This window comes from Nyctereutes procyonoides, unplaced genomic scaffold, assembly GCF_905146905.1.
Source record: "Nyctereutes procyonoides isolate TBG_1078 unplaced genomic scaffold, NYPRO_anot_genome, whole genome shotgun sequence".
NCBI lineage: Eukaryota > Metazoa > Chordata > Mammalia > Carnivora > Canidae > Nyctereutes > Nyctereutes procyonoides.
This window is the reverse complement of record NW_026575135.1, coordinates 9,860,401-9,886,726: the sequence shown is the minus strand read 5'-3', so window position 1 is coordinate 9,886,726 and position 26,326 is coordinate 9,860,401. Positions and strand designations below refer to the sequence as shown.

Here is a 26,326-nt window from a genome sequence, read left to right as displayed (position 1 = left end):
AGGGAAGCGGTTTTGTTTTCTCCTTCCTCTTTCCACCATCCTGCTGGCTGGAGCCATCATCGTGGACCTCAGCATCAGAGCCGCATACTGGGGTTGGCAGGGCACCAAGTGAAAAGGAACCTGGGGCCCCAGGGATCACGGAGCCCCCCTGACAGCCCTGTGCGATAGAAAATACAGAAACTTCTTTCTGTAAAAGCTACTGTTGTCAATGACAATTGAACCTAATTCAGATCTAGGATTTGCCCCACAAAGTCAAGACAGAAACAGGGACTGTGCGTGGTCATTTGTGCTCCTGACCAGAGGGAAGGGAGGGATGGGCAGAAGAGCACTCTCGTCTGAGGTAATATTTACTTAAAACAAAACAAAACAAAAAAACAGAGTGAGAAAACCCTTTCAGAAATCAAGACAATTACTAGAATAAAAATGTCAACACACCGTAAGTGTTGCATAGCTTGAATGTCTTTATATTGATTAAACTTTTCCAGTAGTCACTGACAGAGTGCAAAACATCCTCGATTTACAGAAAAAAAAATATTGCTCGTTAAGATACTTTTCAAAACCACATAATACCAATCTTTCCGTTGCTCCAAACAGAATGGGTTATAAAGATGGTGGACAGTCAGCCATTGGACTCTCACGTGTTTGGCTCCTCAGAGTTAGGCTGAGGTCAGGGTCTTTGCGGTCTTTACGGATTCCAATCTCAGTGTAGAATGGCGAGAACCAGATGGTGGCAATCCTGGTCATTCTTGGCATTCAACCCTGCTAAGGTTGGAGGGACAATCTCTTGGAGACAGGTCATGGAAGTGGGATACCTCTCTAATAGCTATATGGCTTTGATTTGGGGGCTAATTTCAATTCTCTGGAACAATGACTCCCAGAATGATAAACATTCAAAGAACTCATTTAGTCCAGCCCAACCTCTTCCTTTTTTACACATAAGGAAATGGAGGCCTGAGGGCGACACATCTCACCAAATCTAGGTCTAGACCCCAGTGAGCTTTCCCTCATCTGAGCTCCTCTGAGCCTTTCCTATTGATCCTGCCTCTCTGTTTGCTGTTGAAGGATGAAGCAGCCTGTTGTTTCCCACTCAAATGATCATTTCTGAGGAACAACAACAAAATATCAGGTAGCAACACAGGAGCAATAGCAACTAACCTAAAAGCATTTTTAATGTTAACTATCTGGAATTAAAACAAAAAAAAAAACGTAATTAAAACACATTTTGAAGTATAAATTACGATGGTAGGAATTACAGACCAGCATGTCCGTGATAGAACCCTCCCCATCCTGCCCCACCCAAATTGTGTTCAAGCTTTCTTTCTTATAAAGTCAAAACACCAAGTGCAGGTACTACAGTGACACAGGGAGGGGTGTCCCATCTTAAGTCAGCACATCAATGGGTCCCAGCAGATTTTCCAGAGAACAAAACACAGATGTAAAATGTCCTCTCTATTCACTCCCCGCCAAATTTCCCAAAGTATTCCCTGTGGTTTTGATGCTTTTCACTTACGACTAAAAAAGGCTTAAGTGTAATTGCCTCCATGTACAAGGTATTGAAGCATGAATGTTGAGGCGCAGAATTTAATCGGTTGTATCTGTAGTAATAACTCATTTGTGTATTTCGCCCCTTTAGATAATTCTCTTGTCCTGTTCTTCCTCTGCATTTCATGAATTGTGTTCCCTGCTGGGTCTGAACTACTGGCCTGCATGATGGCAGAAAAAGGCTCGTGGCCAGCTTTTTAGAAATTTATGTACAATAATGACAGCATTTCCGCAACTATATTGAATAATTTGCTTTTTTTTTTTTTAAGGTTTTTTATTTATTTACGATAGTCACAGAGAGAGAGAGAGAGAGAGGCAGAGACACAGGCAGAGGGAGAAGCAGGCCCCATGCACCGGGAGCCCGACGTGGGATTCGATCCGGGGTCTCCAGGATCGCACCCTGGGCCAAAGGCAGGCGCCAAACCGCTGCGCCACCCAGGGATCCCAATAATTTGCTTTTTTAAGGAAAAAAAAAAACCAACACTCCAAACGCATTTAGACTTCTTAAGCATCTTGTACACAGGGTAACGATGCATTTTTATGAAATAGCAGTGATTTGCTAGGCATCCTGATGGCATTTAAATTTAGGTCAGCTTTCCACCTTCCCCTCTTTTTTTGGGACATAACTGATAGAATGTTTTGAGTCCAGATTGAAGAAAGGCACTGGTACGAGGATATTCCTTTGTGTTTCTGTTCTCGGCAAAAGAAATTTTCTTTTGTGGAAAGAGCCATATGATCCTACTTCTATTTCATGGGTTTTTGGGCTAATGGCTGGTAAATTAACTTTTCCAAGTAACGCACCTGTGGCAGTGTCAGATCGCTACCCGCTGATGACAACTCCCGCTGAGAGCATTTTATTCAGTCCTCATATTCAACCCACAGCCTCAGTATTATTTCTCCTGTTTTACAGGAAATAGATGAAAGGGAGGTCATGCTCTCAAGTGACCAGGCCAGGAGACAGTTAATCGATGAGTGGGACCAGGAACCAGATCTCCAACTGCGTTAATTCCAAGCTTTCCCGGCTCATTCTGCTACCTTAGCACAAATTGGACAACGATGGGGCTTCAGTGGTCTCCGGGGTCACGGCAGCGCTATGGCACTGCGTAACACTTCCCTCCCACCGCTGCCGGTGAGCAGTAAAATATTAGTGGGCAAAAGATGGGAAGTGTGCAACTAAATGTGCTAAGTCTGGAGATAAAGAACCTTTAGAAACCCGGCTCCCAGCATCTAGGTCTTTATCCAGCCTGCAACCAGGAAACTACTCGATTGGTCCAGAGTTTGCAAGGCATCAAAATGGCTTCACTTCTGTGCACTATGATATAAAAGCATCCTTTTTCTATAAGTCCCATTGAGAAACTGGCTTAGCTTCCTCTTCCTTCGGGACACATAAAAGCCGCTATTTAAAAATGCCACGTTAAAATTTTTATGTAATTTATTTTCCTTAAATAATATTTTGCTACAATCCTGTCACAAATTTTTTAAAAATTTAACACAGTATGAACAAAGGCAGAATTCTTTAGGAAAATCAAAATTAGGGTGCACTTAGAATAAATTAACATCAAATTGTGTTTATATTCAGATAGCCTGATCCTCTCCTTTGAAATGAAATGGAGACCATTCTAACCGAGGGTGAATGCACACATTTGTTCTTCTATACAGAGACTCATTCTTTATAGAAACTCAACTGTAATTTGAATCAAGTTAGGAATCCTGAGAAACACTTACCATGGGCGCACACACACACATCCACACACATCCACGGGCAACCCTCTAGAAGCTGGGGTTCCCATGGTTCCATGACTAGATCTTTCCTCAGAAGGGCCAAAGATTCTGAATAGTTAGATGATATCCCATCTCCCCTCAGGAAAATCGTAATGTTTCAAGTTTAATAGCTTGAAGTAGCAGCAATCCATGTAGTAGATTCAGTAGTCGATAATTCCAGTCTTGGGTTCTGCAGGTGCAGCAAGAGGCAGGCGGAGGCGAGAAGCTCCCACTCCTAAGACTAGCGGCGGATGACAAGACACACCAGGAGTCTTCGTTCTGAGTCTCAACTGAAAACTCGCCCGAACCTATGTTACTAATCTGGTCCAGGCCCTGTGTGAGCCCCCGAAGAGGGTCGGTGATTCAGGGAGCAAATGGGGCATTTCAGACAGGATTCTCAGAAACACGAGTATAGGAAGTGGGAGGGAGTGGGGACAGAGGAAGGTCGGGCAGAAGGGGTACTGCCCGCCCTGCAGCCTGAATTCCCTCCACCCTGCCACTTAGTACATCCAGCAGGGTGCCCTTAGCATCGGCAGGTGAACGCCAATGCTCCAGCTCCGCCCTGAAGCCCAGAAAGCTCAGCCCTTAGAGTCCTATACACATATACACACAAAACATCCAAGCAACTCCGAAGCGCCGCACCCTCTTGTTTCTGTGAGGTCAGCAGCATCGCTGGCATCCCCTCTCAACTGCCCAAGGATGGTTTACAGGAACATAGTAATGTCTAGGGAGGAAGGCAAATAGGACAGGCCCCAAACTGAGATCCCCTCTTGCTTATTTCTGAGGAATAACAGGCCTAAATGTTGCTGTAACTGCATGCGTATCTACACAGTTCCTATGTACACGATACCTCTTCTTCTATAGAACTTTAAAGTGCCCGGCTTCAAATGTGCTCATTCCTCCCCCACAGCCTACAAATCCCTCTTGCTGCTTCCAGAGAGAAGGTCTGTCCTTAAGGAGGATGCCCTTGGGAAAGAGGAATGAACGTTTTTCACAGTTGTCTTAACTGGGATCCAGCATTTGGACTAAGCCCTCTTCATAAACACGAAGAATCGCTTCACATACAAACTTGTACTGGCTCTGGAAAAGAAGAGAAAAGCAAGCTGTCGGTCCACCCACAGCTCCATGAACACTGCACCGTTTCACATCTATGCCCACTCTTTCACATCGCTCATAAATACGCCCTGAGGTCCAGCTCTGGGCCAGGCCACACCCTGTGATACAGGCCAGGGAAGCACCCGTGGAGCAGATACACCCGTGAAGCCGTCAGGCATACATGTGAGGGCTGGGCAACGGATGGCGGAAACCACAGTGGAGGGAGGGACCAGGGGTCTGGAGGAGTCGTGGGGGGGGGGGGGTCAGGGACAGGACCCTGCAGGGTGACCACTCTAGTGTATGCTCAAGTGTGGAGACTCCGACAGCCCGTTCCGCGTGGCACAGTCAGGGCTCAGAGCCCCTGCCTGGAACCCCTGGGCCTGGGAGGCGAGGCTTGCATAGGTGGCTGGGACGTGGTTGTGCAGGGCCTTGTGCCGGGGTAAGGGGTCTGGACTTTGTCTTAAGGAGGGCCACTGAGAGTTGCTCTGCAGGATATGATTCTTTCTATTCACCAACACCTAAGGAACTTACTTAGTGACGTGTACAGGCTGAAAGAAAGCATTTAGACCGTGCTTCAGCAGCTAGGAAGATCTACCAGGACGCACTGTAAACATTTTTAACCAGCCGTCCCCATAACATGAAACAGGGCAGAGAACAATAGTGTCTGATTTTTTCCTCTTAACCATATTTCCGGAGTATAATATAAAACAAGAGCTCACAATTATTAGAGAAATCTTATACGCTCTGTCCACGAGCTTGTGAGGACACAGAGCTGGCTGTAACGTGGAATTTCCGCTCCTTTCTTTGCTGACTCCACCTCCTTCATCTGGAGTCACTCCTCCAGAAAGCCTTTCTTGACTTTCCAAAGTCAGCTTTCGCTGCTCTCCATTGAGTTCTCAGACTCCCCCCCCTGGACTTCCTCCATTACAGTTGACATTTATAACTGACTAATCCAGTTTTCCCACCACATACAAGCCCGGGTCTTTCCAGCGTGTGCAATCCTCTAGACGAATGTGGGCTGGTCCCCATTTTGCAGATGCGGAAGTTGAGGCTTGGAGAGAGGTTAAGGGACCATCCAAAGGTGACCCAATATGTGGGGTAGCCGGAATCATGCTTTTTTTTTTCTACATCACCCCCCCTTCCCCTGCGTCTCTTGAAGTTCCAGGGGGAAAACCACAAGATTTCCTCTTGAGGACACTTGCAGTGTCCATTACCCAGGTGTGACACACCCAGGAGACGGCCCAAGGAGGAGAGGGTAGGGCCGTGTGAAACATCCATTAAGCCAAAAGGCTTACCCACAGACAGGCAGGTGGGGTAAAATCTTTGGGTGATTCTACTTACTTCTGATGGATAAATGATGGGCCAGGGGCTTGACGATGTAGAATGCAACCAGGGGATATCCCGGGGTGGCTCAGTGGTTTGGTGCCTGCCTTTGGCCTAGGGCATGATCCTGGAGTCCCGGGATCGAGACCCATGTCGGGCTCCCTGCATGGAGCCTCCTTCTCTCTCTGCCTGTGTCTCTGCCTCTCTCTCTCTCTCTCTCTCTCTCTCTCTCTCTGTGTGCATGTCTTTCATGAATAAATAAAAATCTTAAAAAAAAATGCAACCAGGGCTGCTGCCTGGCTGTGGGGTTGGCAGGAAATACGTCATGGAGGGAGGTAAAAGGGAAGGACAGTGAAGGGGTGGACTTTGGGGTCGCTCAGCCACTGACAAGCTCTGTGGCCTTGGTCTCTTGAACTGCAAAACCCTTCGGTAGGTCCAGCCCAGGGCAAGGGCTCAGAAAGTGTCGCCCATCGTTACTACTTTTATCAAATGGCTTTCTACTCACTGATGTCTGCACCATCATGGCGCGCTGGTCTCGCATCTTCCGGACAATATCCAGTGGGTAAACAGGCAGGTTTCTCTCAATTAGGCACATGGCTGTTTCCATGGTGACCAGCACACCGGTCCGACCTATTCCAGCACTGGGGGGACAGAAGTGGAGACTTGGGATTTGCTCAGGCCGTATTTCTGCACGGCCCAGCTTAACTCCTAGCCAGTTCCCACGTTTACTCAAACAGAGCTTTCCTCCCCTGACCTTCAAGAATACAAAACACACATTCAGGGCGTGCTCTCCAACAGGCTGAAAAGGCCTCTCCTCATATATTCTGAGGCCAGGGGCTTAAACACCAATGAAAAGAAACCCACCTTTCAGTGCAGGCTGCACCCCACTCTCACATCTCATGTGAAGCGACCCAAGGAGAGAGGGAAAGCGGAGGGTGGGGCTTTCCTCCTCTGGTCTACATCCAGAGACTTACGCTTTCGTAAAATCCCGAATCTTTTGAAATAGTGAAGAAATAAAGTAAACAGAGCCTTCTGGTAAAAGCATATGGTCTCGGGGGATTGAGGGTGATCCTTGCCAACTCTCTCCAGGTCTTTCCCTACGGAGTCTGTGGATTCAAACAAACAAGACCAGCCACGGTACCTGCAGTGAACTAACATGGGTTTGCCATCCGCTCTCAGGGACCTCACATAGTTTACGAACTCCAGAAAGTCCGAGGAGTCATCAGGAACGCCGTGGTCGGGCCACGCGACGTACTGGAGATGCGTGACCGTGTGCTCCTCCCCGGTCTGCGGAAGATGCAGGGCGGCCTTGGTGAGTCAATCTGGAAGGCGGGCGGCAGGCTCCGGGCCTGGCCCCAGATCCAGTGGTGCAGTCTCCTGCTGCCCTTTCGCCCACTGTGCACAACCCTGCCGAGGCCCCTGGACGCTCCCACTCACCCTCCACGGCTACTCTCCCACGCGCCCATCCTCTAGGACTCGGCTCGGGCCTGCCCCCCTCAGGACCTCTTCCTTCTCCTCTTGCGCCCACTATGATTTCTTCCCTTCCACTCCTACAGAACTTGCCATCAGTGGGGCAAAATATACATAACGTGAAGTCTGCCATTAACTATTAAGAGTACAGCTCAGTGGCATTACAAACGTTCCCAGTGTTGTGCAACCATCACCACTATTTCCAGAACTTTTTCATCTTCTCAAGCCGAAACTCTGTACTCACGAAGCACTAACTCTTCATGCGTCGCTCCCCGCAGCCAACCACCCTTCCAGTTCCTGTCTCTGATTTTGACTACTTCAAGTACTCCACAGTCACACAGTACTTTCCTCTCACGACGGGCTAACTTGACCTCGTACGATGCCTTCAAGGTCTACCCCTGCTACAAATGCATCAGAAGGGCCTTCCTTCGAAAGGCTGAATTGCTCCCACTGTATAAATATACCGCATCTTGTTCACCGGTTCACCCGTCAATGTCCATCGCATGTTCCCACCTGCGGGCTAGTGTGAACAGTGGTGCTGTGAACAAGGATGCTGGTTCTTTCACAAGTCGGCTTGTACATTTACCGAAATGTGCACCAGGTAAAAATGGGGAACAGACCTGGAAGCACTGCCCTATCATCCGGGACCATGGTGGATGCTGATGTGGCACCTGCCTCTAAGCTGGGCTGTCCCCGACCAGTCCCTGCAGGGGCGTTGCTTACCTCAGTGTTGGTGACCAGCATTTCTCGGAACACGTAAGCGAGGGTGCAGTCCTCTGACTGACATCGGATGTGAAAGTTGCCATGTTCCATGACATCAGGAGGATCGGGCCAGTACTGGTGACATTTGGTCTGCAAGGGAACCACTGGGGGTGAGCTGACCTCCACTGTGGGGGGTGCACATGAGCAGTCACCTGGATGGCCAGGTGCGGTGTTTGGCCAGAGCCCTCACACTCACACCAGGGACCGTGAGAGCTGCAGGTGGAGAGAGACTCAGGCAAAGCCAATCTGCTCTGTGTCTGTCCCCTGAGGGCCGCAGAGGAGCCTCCCCTCCTCCCCTAGAGAGCAGGGTGGGGGTGGGCCTGCCAGGGGCTGGGGCTGGAGCCTGGAGGAGGAGTCCAGAGCTCATCCTCTTCATTACGGGGGTCCCGTTGCTGGAAGAACTGGAGAGGCCTCAGACAGTGTCTTGATACAGGAGCGACCTCTCCTCCTCATCCATCCCCATCCTCCATCAAGCCCACTCCAAGCCGCAGGCCCCACCTTCTCTGCTCTCCATGCCCCTTTCACCTCACCCTCTTTCACCATCCATCCCCTGCCTCTTCTAGTAGGAGGCCTCAAGGCATAGCCGTTAAGAGCACACAGGGGGAAGTCAGAGGCCCCTGGACTCATCTCCTCTACTGGTTAGCCTTGTGACTTTGAACCTGCTACTCGACCTCTCAGATTTTCACCGTCTTTGCCTGATAGATGGGGACTGCACCTGCTTCGCAGGTGGTGACAGAGGCGGGAGGTTAACAGTGTGTAGTACTAGGCTTACCCGGGGGTGGGTTGGGGGGGCAGGTTATCATTGTTGCTACGGGCCCCCCATCAACTTCACTAAGGGTGATCAGAAATTCCTCAGAAATCTCAGTGAAAGAAGTCTCCAAACTGAGATGAACATCCCGTTACATTCAAGCCGTATCCCCTAGACCCTCCGAAGCCATTGTCCGTGACTCACGGAGCTGACGCATCTCCCAGATGGCAGACGGGGAACCTCGGCCTCACAGGGGGTAAGCGACTTGCCCAGGGTCGTAGGGCCGCTGTGGCTTCCCCACTGGCTCCCTGAGCCCACAGCCTCTCCCTGTGTTTGATCCTCCCTTCCAAAATCCTGACGCTTGGGCCACAGCTGTCTCCGCTCTTGCCTCCGGCTTCAAAGCAAAACTCAGGACCAAGCTGTCCATCCCATCACAGTTCCATCAAATTCTGACTCATTCAAATTTTTTTTTCCTCCAAGCCTATAGTTGCAACATCTTACATAAAAATTATATTTGTGTACAGCTAAAAGGGGCTATAAACCAACAGATGCACGTAATTTGTCTAGAACAGCTTTTCTATTCTTATTTCTGAACGTCACAGTGAATATCTGAAATTAAAATATGCGGCTGGAGAGCTGGAGTTAAGAATTAACTTGTAAACCTTAAATATGGGTGTGTTTTGGTTAGTGGCCATTTCCCAACTTCCCTTAGACATGAAGGGGCAGCTGCGCCCCCAACCCAAGGCAGGGTCGACACCCACTGGTCTACACCTGCCTCATCCTCACAGGGTGTTCGAAAACATCATCAAAAGGATGTGACCGCACTGTGGCCTGTGAACTGGCCCTGAGCACTCAGAGGCATCTCACCCTCTCAACCCTCCGCCATCCCCCGACCTGAGAATGTGGGTTCTGCTTGCCAGAGGCTGCTCCAAGGGCACAGCCTTAAGACAGTAAGTAATGTGGTGCTGAAGACACCCATAACCACATACATAACTGAGCCCAGTTAGGGTCTCTCTCTTTATAAACTTTTAAGATTTATCGGGAATTGCAGGGATCCATGTGTCTTGCTGCTGCCCAAGACTAGACTTGGAAGTTCCCTTTGCTTATTACAACTGCCACCTGTCAACCTGGGGTGGCCTGCCTTCAGTTTCTCCCCACCCCCTGCATAGAGGGGTGGGGGTGGGGGTGCAGAGCACACCTGGGCAGCCCCGGGGAGGGTAGGATCAATATGAGGTGGCATAGCTCTCTGCTACAGACTCCCGAGTGTCCCACCCACAGGACAGCTGATGGGAAGGGTCTCTGAAGTGATCAGCCCATACAAGGCAGAGATGCAAATACCTACTTCCAGAGACTCCCAGTGAATGTGACCAGAACTAGACTCTACCCTTTGGTCCAATTTAGATTTTAGGTCTGTTTGCATCTCAAAGCACTAAGGGTGTAGTAGAAAGAGCAAGGCGTCTGTGGAATCCCGGAGTTTCTAATAATAAGCTCCACTAACCAACTGTGTGATCCTGGGCAAGTCACCAGACTTACTTTTGAGTCTCCATCTCCATGTTAATGCTGGCTGTGGGGGGTGAGGATGCTAGAGCCTACCAGCTATTGAACAGGGCATGCCCAGCGCTAAATGGTACTTTTTAAGGACATTAGCTGGGCCTCAAAAAACCCTACGAGGTAGGCAGCATGGGTGTCTCTACTTTGCATATGAGTAAATGGAGGCTCTGAGTGTGAATCTGCCACCGATCATACATATCAGAAGTGGTGCACACATAGATCTAAGAAATAATTTTCACTCAAAGGAAGCATCCCTGATGGAAGGTTCGGGAGAATGCTTTTTCAGTAGAAAAGCTGTATCTCCATAGGTCTTTTTTTCTCTATGAGGAAACCTGTGAACCTGAAGAGAGACTATAATGAAAAACATTTTGGGTGGGCATGAGAAAAGGCAGAACTCAAAGTGATGCTGCAGTGGGAGCCCCTCACAGGCTACAGGGCGACACAGGCGCTAGAGAAGACCCTGCACCAGCAGACGTGCCTGCTGGGCACAGCCGTGAGAGGGGACTCCGGCCAGCCCCATGCCTGTCGGGGGGCCCGCTCTGCTAAATGCACGGGTGGTGGGGGGGTGAAAGCACATGGGGCATGCTGAAAGCCTCATCTCTCAGAACAAGGACGGGATGAAGCTGCTGGCCTGGAGAGAACCCGTGGGTGGTGGTGAGGACCAGATAAGGGACCTCAGGATAAAGGGCTCAGGTCAGCCGAGGGTGTGTAACAGCAGGAGGAGGAAACATGCAGCCTGGATTTTAGAAGAACAGGTTTCTAACGATCGATAAACAGGAGGGCTAAGTCCCCAGGGCCCCGGATGGTGAAGGGAATGCTGACTCAGGACCGGGGGTCGGCTGGGATGCGCTCGGTCAGGAAGATGGCTGGGAGACAAAGCCCACGGTCACAGGGAGACCTCAGAGGGGCTCAGGGTAGATGCCAACAAAAAGGGGGGGAGGTGGGACGTCAGCAGGCAGCAGGTGGGGCAGGACCCGCAAGGGCAGGTGGAGGAAGCAGGGCCTGTGGGCCGGAAGAAAGGGCCTTTCTGAGTCGGAACAAGCAGGACGAGGGAAGAAGGGGCTGCTGTCCAGGCCAGATCGTCTGTCACTAACCACGCCTGCTGCAGCTCGCTAATGACGTCACAGCCGGGAAGGGCTGAGCCCACTTTACAGGGGAAAGAGAAGCCCAACCAGGTGAGGAGGCCTGATGACCCAGGAGAGCGGCACCGCCACGAATACTGTGAGGGAACCTGGAGCATCTGGGCACCCAGAGGTCACAGAACAATACAGGCAAAGATAGCACGGGGTTCAAATGGGGAGACTGGCAGGCTGTGGAAACGAGAAGGTGACAAAGGTGATGTTAGTCGCCTACAAAATAGCAGAAGTGGCCCAGAGCAGGGTCTGCAAAGTGTAGGACGTGCTGGTTCAGTCGGGGGATCAAATAACATGGAACAACGTGCATGGTTGTAAAACAAACTTTTTCTTTTTTTTCCCCTTTTTTAGAGATTTGTTTTTAGAGACAGTGTGAGAGCGCTTGCAGTATTTATTGTGTGCCAAGCACTTCCAAGAAACCTACCTGCATTAACTCCTGACAATCCCACAAGATAGGCGCTATTATTATTCTGTTTTACCCAGAGGATTTGTAGTTTTCCTAAGTCACACAGGGAGGAAACGATAGAGCTGGGCTCTGAATCTGAGTCTGCCCTCTTACCCACCACAGTGTAGACCAAGATGGCTGTGAGTGCTCCAGAGAGAGAGAGAGGGCAGGACTGGGAGTCAGCCAGGGTTCCCTAAGTTCAAAAAAAGGTCCAACTCACTTCATTTCCTATTCAAAACAAAAATTACCAACTCCCCCCCCCAAAAAAAACACCAAAATATAAACAGAAATTAAAAAAAAAAAAAGATGAAACTGAGACTTCAGGACAAGATCAGGGGGTGCCTGGTGATTTTACCGAAGCCTCAGACAGTCTGTCAGGGTAAGTGCATGGACAAGGTGGGGAAATGTGGGAGCTGGGAGCAGAACTGGAGAGTTATAGCTGCTCCCCAAAGGGTACCCTTGATGCCTCCGACTCACAGCATTCGAAGGTTTCTATTGCCTCTTGAGGACCTTCATGTTTTTTAAACAGGGACTTACGTGAAGAGATTCTGATCAAAACTGTGAGTGACAAGAAGCTAAGAGTGGTAGCCAACGCAGACAACAATAGAAGGCAAGCCCAAAGAGCCCCAGAGAGCGCCTGAAAGGCTGGATCCAACGGCTGAATGCAACCAGTGGTGATGACACACAAAACAACGTTGACCGTTTGCTGGACACTTGCAACATGCGGTTCTCTAAGCTTTTTACATGTACGGTCTCCATCTTCACAAACTGTCCAAGATGGGCCCTAGGATCACCTCCACTTCACATACGGGGAAGCCGAGGGTCAGAGAGGTTAAGTAACGTGTTCAGGGCGAATCATGTTGTGAACCCAGTCTGGCTCCAGAGCCCTGCCAGCATTCTGTATGTAGGTTTTAAGAGTCGAAGACAGAGTACAAAATGGGGGCAACTGGCCCGAGAGCAGCACCGAGACAGAGACCAGACACTTTCTGCTGGTCACAGGATTAAAAGAGCTGAGGTTATAAGCTTTCACAAACTCTGAGATTATTTTCAGATACCTAAAAGGCCAGTTACGAGAAGACAGGGGTAACTTATTCTGCATCTTCCAAGTGGGAGAAGCACATGGGGTGAAGGTCCAAAGTCATGTGGATTTCAGCTAGTTGTAAGGAAGAATTTTTTTTTTTTTTTTTAAATTAGAGCTGAATACCCACAGGATGGACCCTGGAGGTGTTTTTGCAAGAGTCGGGAGCCCTCTGCCTGGGACAACGCACTGAAGTCCTTTGCAATCCACAGGGCTCTGCAGAATAAATAGAGGAATCCTTATTTTGCTGTTTCAGATGAGAGTGTAGACTGTTCTCAAACATACTAGTCATTCTATCCTGCATAATCTGATTTTCAGCCTGGATCAATTTGGTATTCCGAACTAGGTACCAAGGAGAAAGGCCTTGGAGGAAGCTGCACACAAATACACAAATCATTCAAAGCAGGTGGCTCAAAGTTAATTTATATCTGATTTTGGAATGGGTTTCTGAATAAATGTTTCATAATGAAGTTACGTTGATGCATGCACAAGTTAGAGGATGCACAACACAGGTATCCCTTGCACAGTGACTTCTGTTATACAACCAGCGATCTGCTCCTCGGGAAATGCCTGCCCGCTAAGCACAGTGTGGCGCCCATCACTCTCCTAATCAAGCCCTTATTCCTCTTTGTGCATTGGGTTTTGAGGCAACCCAAGTGAAGGCTGACAGAGGTTACAACTTCTCCTACTTTTTTATGGCCACTGTGGCACCCCACACTGTTCTTTTCAGGACCAGCGCTTGTCCTAGGTGGCTAAGAATAGTCAACACAGGGGTTCTGGGGCAGGTGAGGGGAGAGGAGGCAAGGGGAATTGCCTTCTGGCTTGTTATGATGGATCTAAGCTAGGAGTGAGGGGCTGTTGGATCACTCGTGAGCTCAGGGAAGGCCAGGGAGGGAGCAGGAGTGCTGAGGTGCCCATCACTGGAGGTGCCTATCAGTAGCTCTGTAAAGGAGTCTTATGGGTCATTTACAGGCTGGACCAGAGGACATTTAAGACCGTTTCCAGGTCTGAGATTCAAGTTCCACAGAGCACAGTGTGACATGGCCACACTGGAACTGGAAATCAAGCCACTTACCCGTCCTCGCTCTGTGAGAGTCGTCAACATGACAATGAGTGACAACTTCTGATCCCAGACGACTTGCCAAAATTGTGCACAGGTGTGTGGCAGGGGACCCTGAGCAGCAATGTACTTGTTCACAAGGTTAGCAGCAGGAATTTCCATCTGGCAAGAGATTGTTAAGGCATTAGTACCTGTCACTGCGACAAGGTGGACATGGAACTGGATCTTAAAGACTCTTCAAATTGATAATTGATGTCAGTCACATCAGAATATCCTATCAATTTACAGCCAATAAGGAAAATCAAAGAAAAAGCTGTTTCTAAAAATCCTTGAAAGACCCTTGGCGTAACACTAGCATTAACCACTTAAAGCTGTTTGACACTCAGGAGGCAATAATCAAGAAATGTGCCTACAAGAGGGCAAAAGAGTTTTAATGACCTTTACTGCTGTATCCTAAATATAATCCATAGTGGCCATCTGTATTTTCAGCAATACATACCAGTCCTCATGCTCCAAATCTTTCCCCAGACAGGGCTTTCTATCAAAATCCATTTACTTTTCTTTGAAGCACAGCCCATACAGGTTTATGCCACCGCAAATGCTGCACTTAGCTCTCTGCGGGGCCGCCAACGCTTGTGTCACTGAGTTGACCAGTCCTCTCCTCCACCCAGCCTTCCTGATGTAGGATCGACACAAAACTGCATGTGTTTAAGGTCTACAACACGATGCTCTGATAGACGCATACGTTGTGAAATGATCACCACAATCAAGCTAATGAACACATCTGCCACCTCAGTTACCACTTGAGTTGATTAACGTTAAACGTCAAAATGTTTTCAACTGTCCTCAGTGTCTCTCCCCCATCCTGGTTGGTCTGCTTGGACTTCTTCCCTCTGAACTGAGTCATTTCTATGAAAAACGACGCAGAACCTGCTGAGCTTTGAAGTGACACCGTGATTCACTCATTCTTAGGTGGGGAAGGCAAACAGAGGCGCCTAATTCATGGTTTGGTTGATGCTTGGGTAAATGGCTTCATCAACCCTTAGTGTCCCTACATCCCCATGATCAGAGAGATTGGATCGCCTGACCTTGCTGACCTCACCAATTCTGATGCTCTGCTGTCAAGACACCAGGAATGGTGAAGTGAGGATCAACGAATTCCATAGATGTTTTGGAATAAATGGAATCACTGATAAGACCCATTTTTTTTTTTTTAGGGTAGTTCTTGATACTTTGCTGTAACTTGAGAACTTGAGAAATCCTCTGTTCATTTAGAGCAGGGGTTGGCAAACTTGGCCTGAGGGCCAAATGTAACTGCCACTTTGCAAGCTCAGAGTCTGTCTTTCTTTTTTCAAAGATTTAACTTGTTTACTCAGAGAGTGTGAGCAGGGGAGGGAACAGAGGCAGAAGGAGAGAGAGAGAAGCTCAAGCAGACCCCGTGTGAGATGTGGAGCCTGATGCAGGGCTCAATCTCATGACCTTGAGGATCACAACCTGAGATGAAATCAAGAGTCATACACCTATTTGATCCCCCCAGGTGCCCTGCAAGCTCAGAGTGTGTAAAACGTATTTTTACATGGTGGTGTTTTAAATGGTCATGTTAGTACCTAAGTAATATCCTCCATTTTGCCACGGCTTGCAAAAACCAAAATATTTATGACTTGGCCCTCTACAGAAAAAGTGTACTGATCCTGGTTTAAATGAAGAAACTGAGATTCAGAGAGCCCAAGTAAGCTGCCCACGATGCATTTTCAGGGTGAAATGAATGCCCTTCCTACAACATGTGATATCCTGTACCTTTTCTGTTGAGATTATATGCACAAGCAGATTTTTTCCCCCTTATTTTTAGGTGGGATGTATGGTAATAATGTGGGAGGGGGGTGGAAACACAGAAAATTACAAGCATACCACTGGCAAGGGGAAAAAAAAAAAACAAACCAAAACCCCAGAACAACAGAAAAAATAAAAAAGCCCACAAAATGTCCACAGCTGAGGCCAGAAGGCATGTGAACTTTGGGGATCTGGGTTCTGGTCTCACCTTCCGTGAGCTTTGGGACTTTTCAAATTATTTAATCTCTGAACCTTAGTCTTGCCCTCCGTAAAATGGGACTACGCTGCCTTCCCTCAGTGGCTGCTGAGGGGCTGAAACGAGGGGGTCCACGGCAAGCCCCACCCGAGCCACGATCGCGCTCATGACAGTGATCAATGTACTCCGGGGTTCAGGTTCTTGACTTACGTTCACAGAACTCGCATTAATATAATCCTCATTTCCCTGCAACAAGACCCGGGTGGTGTCATCTGCGGGGGAGAAAAACAACAACAAAAAAATTTGCCGATTATCCCGAGCGTTATTTTTATCATGCCAAGTAAACAAGAGTTCAGTGCGCAACCCCATCTGCAGCTCTCGCCTCATTAGCATAAACACTGTCCCCAACTGTTCCGAGTCTGACATGGCGGCAATAAAGACGGTGGTGTTTACAGACACAGTGAAAATCGTTCCAGAATACCAGACAATCTGTTTTAAAAAGGGAAACATTATCTCAGCGTGTTGGGGGGGCGGGGGGAGGCCTGGGCTGGTGGCGGTGGAGGAGGGGAGGGAGGCATTCACACTGGGTACTCACAAGGCAGCACATCTTTATAGCGGTTTTTGTCCAAATTTTGAGGCAGCTTTGCAAACGTGATGGCCAGACCGGGCTTCTTTCTATAGAGTTGCTATATAACAAATACAGAAGTGAGAAAAAAAAAAACCAAAAAACCAACAACCCAACACTGCAAAAGATAGCTATGGAGGGAGTGAGGAAACCTACTTTAACAATAAAGTCTACCACTCCTGGCACTAGATCTTAGCACTTAAAAGCGATTAGATGCTTTAATTAATTAATTGAGAGAGTGGGGGATGGGGGAGGCAGAAGATCTCACAGAGCCTGACAGGGGGCTCGATCTTACAACTCTGAGATCAAATCAAGAGTGAGATGCTCAACCGACTGAGCTACCCAGGTGCCCGTGGGTACTAGATTTTAAAAGAAAACTCTTCCTAATGAGAAATTTTACACTCCCATGAGAAACAGACTAGATTCACTTTTTTTTTTTTTAAACCTAAGGATCTTTGGGGAAAAGGAAGTCATAGGAAGGGGTCTGAGTCATAGATAATGGAACGTTGGTAAGTAAAACCTCGCCTTTATGACAGTTATTTGACAAATGCTAGGAGCAAGTAGAGAAAGGAAAGGATCCTGACTCAAAGTTGCATGGGAACCATTTGCATTAGTCTAGGAACATTTCCCTCTGGTTCAATGGAAGGAACCAGCTTCTTAACTAAAGAACAAGAGCATTTCATTCATCATCTCAGAAGTCTGTTTCTACAGCAAAAAACGGTAAACTACATTTTAACAGGCATTTCCCTGTGCATGTAATAGCTAGCAAAAAAAAAAATGCAATTCAAACCACCTTTGCACATCTCTAAGCACCTATGGGCACACTGGTGCGGCACCTGATATGATTCTGGCAACAGCTCGTGGAGGTACCCTTACTTTGCAAGCAAGATGCAGAGATCAAATATCTTGCTCACAATCACAAATGACAGGCTGAATTCAGATCTGACTCAAAGCTTGAGTTTTCTTTTTCTTTGAAACCAGACTACGGAGGTGTGGTTGTCATGTACGATGTAGTACATACTTCACGTATACAATTTGCTGAGTCGGGTGGGGATAAATATATACCAGTGAAACCACCACCGCCACAAAGGCCACAGACACATCCATTCCTTACCAGTTTCCTCCTGCCCTTGGGTTTTCTTTTTTTAAAAACATTTTTATCTATTTATTTGAGACAGAGCATGAGTGAGGAGGAGGAGCAGAGAGAGAAGTAAACTCCCCACGGAGCAGAGAGCTCCATGTGGGGCTCAATCCCAGGACCCTGGGATCACGATCTGTGCTGAAGGCAGATGCTTAACCAACTGAATCACCCAGGCGCCCCTAGAGTTTTTTTTTTTTTTTATGCAACTGTTTCTCATTCTTTGAACTAGAGAGTGAAAAAGCCTGAGTGAACAGAGAAGAGAGGCAGAGATGGAGAGAATCTCAAGCTGATTCTGCACTGAGGGTGTAGCCCCACCTGGGGCTCGATCTCATGACCCTGAGATCATGATCTGAGCTGAAGCCAAGAGTTGGGCACTCAACTAACTGAGCCACCAGATGCCCCTTGCCAGTGTTTTTTTTTTTTTTGCCAGTGTTTTTTTTTTTAATTAACTTTATGAAAGTTTAAAAACAACGCAATTTTTTTCAATATTGGAAGTGTTCTTTTCTTCCCCCTAGAAAATCTGGGAAATTCAGACAAGTTTAAAGAAAAAAATATTACCAGTAATTTCACAACCCCCAAGACATATGTTTTCTCTAACCCCCTAATTTGTCTAATTTCCCCTAATCTGGGAAATTCAGACAAGTTTAAAGAAAAAAAATTACCAGTAATTTCACAACCCCCTTTTCATATGTTTTCTCTAATTTTCTATGCATACATGCATACAAATAAACATAAGTACACATGTAAACATGTAAGACAGAGACATGCTACATTTTTAAAAATAAAAAAAGGAGATTCAACTACATATTAGCACTTCCTATACTATGTTCCATGGAACCTGAGCATTTTGAAAGACGCTAATAAGTATTTTAGAGAAAGTTTCAAGGTCAAAGAAATTTGGGAGATACAAGCCACCTTTAGGTTCTATGACTCTCCAAGAAGGCCAGCCCTAAAGTACTTTATCTTAATTCTGATTACCTGAGCATTTCTCAAGCTAATTTGGAGGCCATGGAGGAACTCACATCTCCTAAGAGGTATTCTGGGAAATACCACCATAATTTTGAAGGCTGTTTTTTCCTCCTTATTACAGTGTCTACTTTCCTGTGCCATTAAATCTTCTAAATATTCTCTACATAAAATGATGTTTTCCCTGTATTGATTTATATTCTCATAATTTAACTTTTTTTTCTTTTTAAAGATTTTTATTTATTTATTCATGAGAGACACAGAGAAAAGCAGAGACATAGACAGAGGGAGAAGCAGGCTCCTTGCAGGGAGCACAACGTGGGACTCGATCCCCCAACTGGGATCACACACTGAGCCAAAGGCAGACACTCAACCACTGAGCCACCCAGGTGTCCCTCATAACTTAACTTTGACTCTACTTTTTTGATTGGGCTGTTTTCAATGTTCTTATTCTTATAAATTTCCTGGAGAATTACTTCAAAACATATTTTTAGGGACTTTGATACGTATAACTAAGTTGCCCTACAGGGATGAATGAGAATGATTAGTCCATCAAATTGTGGCCAACATCATCAATGTGTTTACAATTTGAATAAGAAGGCTGAAGAGTATTTTCCCCCCAATGTTTTTGCAAATTGTATTTCTTGTTTTGTAAACTGACCTCTGGGAGTCTGCGTTTCTCTTATTAGTTCTTTTTTCACTAAATAAACAAGCTGCATAGAAATCACCAGGAGGGATCCCTGGGTGGCGCACCGGTTTGGCGCCTGCCTTTGGCCCAGGGCGCGATCCTGGAGACCCAGGATCGAATCCCACGTCGGGCTCCCGGTGCATGGAGCCTGCTTCTCCCTCTGCCTGTGTCTCTGCCTCTCTCTCTCTCTGTGTGACTATCATAAATAAAATAAAAATTAAAAAAAATAAAAAAAAGAAATCACCAGGAGAGGATTAGCACTGAGTTTTGGCAACAGTTAATTGTTTCAGGTCTCATGCATTTACCAAATGTTTAGAATTTGCAATCTCTCCCCCAGCTCAGCTACTGAACTTCACAATTCAGGTTCATAACCATCAAGTAGCCCCTGAACAACTTCTTACACATTTGCCAGCTTTAATGGACAGAGACCATTCTAGAAATAAATTTATGATTTATGAGAAGGTTTGGTCTGATACTGTAAGGAGAGTATCTGAGTCAAATTTCCCAAAATGACTTTTTGGTTCTAACTGCATGGAGGTTAAATCCAATTAAGTGAATATAATCAGTAAAGCTAAGCCGGAGGTTCAAAGATTTTTTTCCTCCCAAATAAAAAACCATAAATGTAATCAACTTGAGATGGTCTAACAGAAAAGCACAGATGTAACAAAAGGCGTTAAGTACAGTACGTGAATAAATATATCTTAGCAATAATGATCTGTTGATAAGATTAAGGTACTAAAATAAAATAGCAGTGTTTAGACATTTTTAAATGTGCATACCCTGGGTTTATCTGACAGGAATGCATAAAGATTCATATCAAAGAAACTTCTTCACAGCAAAGTATTTTTTTATTAGCAGAATACTGGAAACAGCCTGAAAATTTCCCAATAGGGAGAAAGAAGTGTTGCATTAAATTATGGTACCGTCATACCACAAAACGATGGGCGATGAAAAGAATAAGATTAAAGTGCAGATTTGGAATGATATGCATTCATCTATTTTTAAGCGAAGAATGCAAATCACAGAATAAAGTGGTGATCCCTTCTGTGTACAACAGCACACACACATAACACATTTATAATGTATATGCGTGTGCACTTTTGTGTATAAAACATATTTGCAAGAGCACCAGAACAGGTATGGAAGGACAGGCACCAATTTTTTTTTTTGTAAACTGTAACAAACAGAGGTAAACAAGAAGGGACTCAGGAGACAATTCTACTTTGGCTATTCTTGAATTGCTTGAATTATTACAATGCAAATTCTTTTTTAAAAAGTCTTAAAATTTAGCTGGTTAACATATAGTGTCATATTGGTTTCAGGTGTAGAATTTAATGATTCATCACATACATACCACAGCCAATGCTCATCACAAGTGTCCTCCTTAATACTCATCATGCATTTATGCCATCGCCCACTTCTCCCCTCCGGCCGAATTCTTTCTTTTTAGGATTTTAGAGAGAGTGTGTGTGCGTAAGAGTGCAAGTGACTGGGGAGAGGGAGAGAATCTCTGCTGACTGCTGAGCATGAAGCCTGATGCAGGCAGGGCTCGATCCTACCACAGTGAGATCACCACCTGAACGGAAACCAAGAGCTGGATGCCCAACCGACTAAACCACCCAGGAGGCCCAGCCAAAATATTTCTTAAATTCAAATGACTAAATGAGGAAAAAAAAAAAAAAACTAGAATAAATCTATACATAAAATTTTTAAAATTCAACCAAAAGCTGGGTGAACAGGGAGATGATTTTGGGGGGCCTTTAGAAAGCAGGACAACACACTCATATTTATGTCTGCCTCGCCAAGGTGAACACTGAACCCCATTTCTACTGAACTGCTTCCTAGTCATCCACTTAGCTTCTGAAGGTGTTAAGAGTTGGATTTCCACTTCCTTTAATTTATTGGCCTTTTCTCGAGATCTTGTGAGTTGCTCAGTAGGCTATGCAAACACTACTCTGAAAAGGGTGGTCCGGGGTGGAGAGTGAGGGGTTGGAAACCCAGATGCGTCTTCCCAGAAGGGTGAGGGACGAGGGAAAGAAATTAAAGTCCCACAGCCCCCTGCCTGGAGGGGACCTTTAGAGCAGGCTCTTTGAACTACTCTCATTATAAAAGTATACTTGGCTTCGGTTATTCTCAGGCTGAAGGTATGTGAGGCAAGCAAGAGCTGCCAGTTCCGGCACCCTTCAATTGCGCCCTAAGACAAGAGCAACCGGGAGGCTGGAGAGGGAGTCTCAGGGGCAGAGGGTTAGAAGTTTTATTAAAAACTATTATTTTTTAAATCCTATAGTGCTTTGTTCTCATCTTACCGGACTGTAGTTTTAAGAAGATGTGAAACCAAGAGTGAATGATAAAAACATCAGCTGAGAAAGGGTTGCCGTGGAACAACCATATTTAAGTTAGCACCAATATCAGTGGCCCTGGCCTGCAAAGACAGAAAGCTGAGCAGTGGAAACTAGACGTCTCCAACACAGTACCGCGGGGATGGGTAGGATGTGTGGCTTTCCAGCCTAAACATTTCTTCTTTTTCCAAAGATCCTCTAATATTAGAGAGAGGCCGTCAGGAGAGGATTCTGATCTCCCCAGACTACTGGCCCAAGCCAAAGTGTGAAATGTGGTCGCCATCTTCGGACGAAGGCTTCAGACACCCCACAGGCTCTGATCCGTGGATGCTGGCAAGGCCCCACACGGGGCAAGAGAACATTTTGTCAGCTCTCTCACGGGAGAAAAAGAGAATTCTCGAAGGCTGAGAACCCAAGGGGGTGGGGATGGGGGTAAGGAGAAAAAAAAGGAGGGGGAGTTGAAGGGGCAACAGGCAAGGAGAGCTCAAACAGTAGAAAGGTTCCTTTCACACCCTCAGCAACGACCAGGATCTACTGAAGGGCAATGATTTTTCAAACAGCTGCTTACAGCCTACTTCCTGTATCAAGCACCCAACGGCGGTCTTCATGGGGGCAGCATCTTGTTTGCTTTGTTCATTGCCATAAACCCTAGGCCAGCACTGGACCTGGCACACGGTAAGTGCTTCATCAAAATGTGTAGAGCGATGGAGCAGTGGGATCTGCAGCTTGAACAGAGGGTGCAGACCACTGAGTAAAGCATGACAAGAGGCGTCACGGAGCCATACAGGGAAGCCGAGGGTACAGGTCTTGAGAGGCTGTTTCCCTTGTAGTACTTTGTAGACATAATTCACTGCTCAGGGGCGATCTGTCTACTTGGGGGACTTCCCCTCTCTTCCCTTGGTAAGAGAAAGATGGTACCTGACCCAGCCAGAGGGCAAGGGACGCTGTCTGGAGGGGACCTGAAGCCTCCCCTTATATTCCCATAAAGGTTTGCTGAAATAAACACTATTGCTAGTAATTTGGGGACCTCCAAAAGTGCTACTTCAAATACACAGTCCCAGACGTAGATCCCCCAGCCTCGGATTAAGCATTCCTTTGAGTCCCTTTCACACATAAATACAGGATAACGAGTTGGGGTGACACTGCCTTTAAAGGGCTTCCGGAATTTCAAATGCAAAGCCCTCCCACTTGCTTTCTGTATTCTACAATTATGAAACATTTTCCTTAAAGAAAAAAACCCGGGAAAATTCTTAAATGCTTTTTTTTTTAAGGTATGAATTCTAATTATAATTGCCTTCACTAATTCCTACGTGTGTCAATTTGAACCTCTCATTAAGTCTTCAGCTACCTCAGTCCTTCCAAATCGACTTTTATAGTAGTCATAGGAGCCAGTGAGTCACTAGTTTTCACACTAATGGATGTTTCCTGTAAGGGGGATGTAGGAGGGACTTCAGGAAAAATGGGTCGGAAGAGTAGAGGAGGACAATGATGCTGAAGTGCAATGGGTGGGGGTTTCTGAGCTGGAGTCCTGAGGTCTCTGCTTTATCAGTGCAGAGAGGGAGGAGGACAGAGGTTCATTTCCTATTGTCCTCACTCCAAATGTCCAAAAATAAGTCTTCACTGGACAAGAAGGAGGCAGAGAAGTTACACATCACTTGGTCACCGCATGGGAACGGGCGCAAAAGTCCTTTGCTGGGAAGCTGGTTCTCAAAGGACACCCCTCCCCTCGCTTAAATAGGTCAACTCAGGGAAAGCATGAAATGAGCCACTGAGTTTCCTTCGCAAAGGAATGAACCCGGGGCCGACTTAATGAGTTCCTTAACAAAAGAGCACCCTGGAGATGGTAAGACTTGGAGCCGTGCAAACCCCAAATCTTCTCCTTTAACGTAAGACAGAGCGACGCCCTCGCTTGGCTGAACCAGGCAGAGTACTGAGGCAGTTAGATGCCAATCTGTAGCTCCCGGAGGGAAGGGCTCCGATTGGAGGCTGGGTGAGGAGCTGGGGGGGCACCCGGCAGTGGTGAGTTCGGACACTCGCTAGACGTTAACAGGTTCTAACCCTACCTCTGTCCCACCGGCCACTTGACACGAGGCAAGTCCCCCCCCCCCCCAGCCTCATTTTCTCCATCTACAAAGGCGCCCTCCCAAAGTTGCAAGAATCAACAGAGACAACCTATGTGCAACATACTTGGCAGATTCCAAAGTGCTACAGAAATGCTAATAATTATTAAGCGTGATTTTATCGCAGCTGGGACCAAATGCTTTCTGGAACACATTAGTAATTGTTTACCCAAAGCCACGGGAGGGATGGGGGAATTCCCCTAATGAAAAAAATGCTTCCAAACAAGCTTTGCTGAAAACCAGCTAGCCATCACAGGGGGTATTGCATCCATGGCCCGGCTACCCCACGGCAGGCCCTTAGCTGACGCTAAGGGGGTGGGTAGTGTGGGCACCTGCTAGGGACCAGCACCCCCCCTGCTCCTGCCAAGAGCACAGCCCCCATCAGATATGCTGCCATCTGCCAATGGTACTGGAGGAACAGGTGGAAAACCAGAACACCCAAGACGCTGGAGTCAGATAGCCCAGAGTTCCAAACCCAGGAGACACGACCACTTCTTATATGGAGACTAAGTGTGTTGTTTATAAATAATAATAGTTGTTACTCTTTATTGCATTCTTACCATGTGCTAAACCATGCGTTGAGTATGTATCTCATCTAACCCTTCTAGCCAACTCATGAGCTCCCCAATTTATAGACAGGGAAGTAGAGGGTACAGAGAGGTGAAGGGACATGCTGCCTGAGGTCACGCCGGGAGTGAGTGACAGAGCCAGGATTTAAAGCCTGGCTCTGTGTGGCTAGATTGCTTCTCAGATCTTTTCTAGCTCTGATGCTGCTGGACTATTCTAATAACAACTCCCACACGTAAATGCCACTTTGTTGTTTCCAAAGTTGTATACTTGTTAAGAGAACAAGCTCCTGAATTAGCTTGTCTGGTTCTAATCGGGCTGAACCATTTACTGTGCAATAAGCTCTCTGAGACTCTGGTCGTTCGTCAATACAGTGGGGAGAACAGTTCTGTGAGGCGATGCCCACAAGGTGCTTGGCACATGCACTAAGTGCTCAATTAAAGATTTCCCTTTGTAGTCATTTCCTGTTTGATCTGGTTTCCTTGAGCATTCCTCCCCTCTAAGGAGGTGCGGGAGACATCTTCCTCCTTCTATAACAGGGGTCGTTATATTATGTTCCACACTCTAGGGTTCCTTGGTGGGGGCGGGTAGTGTGGGGAGATCAAGGAGGCAGGGCTCCAGGTACCCCACCAGATCCATCAGGGAGCAGCTCTGGTGTTACCTCTTTCGCAAAAGACCATAGTTAAAAAGAGGGTTTTTCCCCCCACTCGATTTCTAGGAAACGTATAGACTGAACGAAACGTGCACATCCTAAAATGTAACCCTAAAATTTCTAAGGTCTCCATTTCTCATGCTGCTGTCCAACTGTAAGCTCTAAAGAGGACACTTGACATGGGCAGCAGTGGTACAGTCCCCACTCTGTGGTCCCCCTGGGGCAGCGTGTCCATCAGAAATCTCCCACCAATCTTGTGAGGAGGATCAACAGCCAGGCCCCATCCCCGTGCGGCTCATCCAGCAGCTGTGGGTTGAGCCCCATTTCACAAGCACCTGGGGGTATATTCCATGCAGGCGGTCGGTCAGTGGGTCACCCTTGGAGAGACACTACTCAAAACTGCAGGGGATGGCGGGTACTTGTCTCTCAAGTATTTTTAAACCTCTCAGTGAAGGTCGGTTGAACAGTGCTCAAGGAAAATCTTACGTGGGATTCCCATATGTAAAACCGAAGCGGAGCTGGCCGCATGGAGGGGGTTTCCCGGAGCACTGTGGAAGACCACGGTTAAGCTCTTTTTCCCTCTTTGAGGACCCACAGTGCCTCCTTGTGGACAATACGATCGAGGACAGAGGTGCGCCATTCAAGGACTCCCAACACCTGGAGACTCCTCCCAGGACTCCTTGTGGCACTGCTCAACCCAGGTAGGTACCTGTGTTTCCCTGTACTACCTGACACCTTAGGAACTTAGTCTGCCTTCAGGCTGTGACCCTCCTGGCATGACCTTCCCTCCACACTTAATCCCATCCATCCTCTTAATACATCTCACCCCGGAGGACCTCCTGGAACCACCCCCACCCCACCTCCATTTCCTAGGGAACATACCTCCTACGTAAGTAAGGAAATCTTGCCCTATCCTTGGTCTGTAGCTGTTTCAGGGACTCGTGATACATCCCCCAGATACACCAATTTTAGACCATTAGCTCCTTGGGGCCAGAAATCCTCTCTTCCCCTGTGTCCTGACCCAATGTTTGGCATGTGGTGAATACCTAACACAGGCTCGCCGAACGAGCCCCTCCAAAGTGTCTCCCCGCCTTTCCGAACCATCCCCTCCAATGCCAAGTATTTATTCATATTCCGTAACCGGCTTTTATCTTATCGTTTCAATGATTTTTGGAGAGTGTTTAAAAAGTTGAGCTTTACAGTGTTTACAACGTATATCTCAATTTTGAACTTT

General features: G+C 47.1%; 1 protein-coding gene across 11 annotated transcripts in view; it reads right to left on the bottom strand.

The window, feature by feature from the left end:
• Positions 1 to 422: 422 nt before the first annotated feature.
• PTPN3 (protein tyrosine phosphatase non-receptor type 3) overlaps positions 423 to 26,326 on the bottom strand; it is a 146,050-nt gene continuing 120,146 nt past the window's right edge. For all 11 annotated transcript variants that reach the window (XM_055301956.1, XM_055301960.1, XM_055301953.1 and 8 more), the window contains 7 exons: positions 16,590 to 16,680; positions 16,205 to 16,266; positions 13,984 to 14,130; positions 7,915 to 8,043; positions 6,863 to 7,008; positions 6,227 to 6,362; positions 423 to 4,383 (listed from right to left, as the gene is read on the bottom strand). In XM_055301956.1, the coding sequence (XP_055157931.1) occupies positions 4,306 to 4,383; positions 6,227 to 6,362; positions 6,863 to 7,008; positions 7,915 to 8,043; positions 13,984 to 14,130; positions 16,205 to 16,266; positions 16,590 to 16,680 (789 nt within the window). In that variant the 3' untranslated portion in view covers positions 423 to 4,305. The remainder of the gene's footprint in view (positions 4,384 to 6,226; positions 6,363 to 6,862; positions 7,009 to 7,914; positions 8,044 to 13,983; positions 14,131 to 16,204; positions 16,267 to 16,589; positions 16,681 to 26,326) is intronic.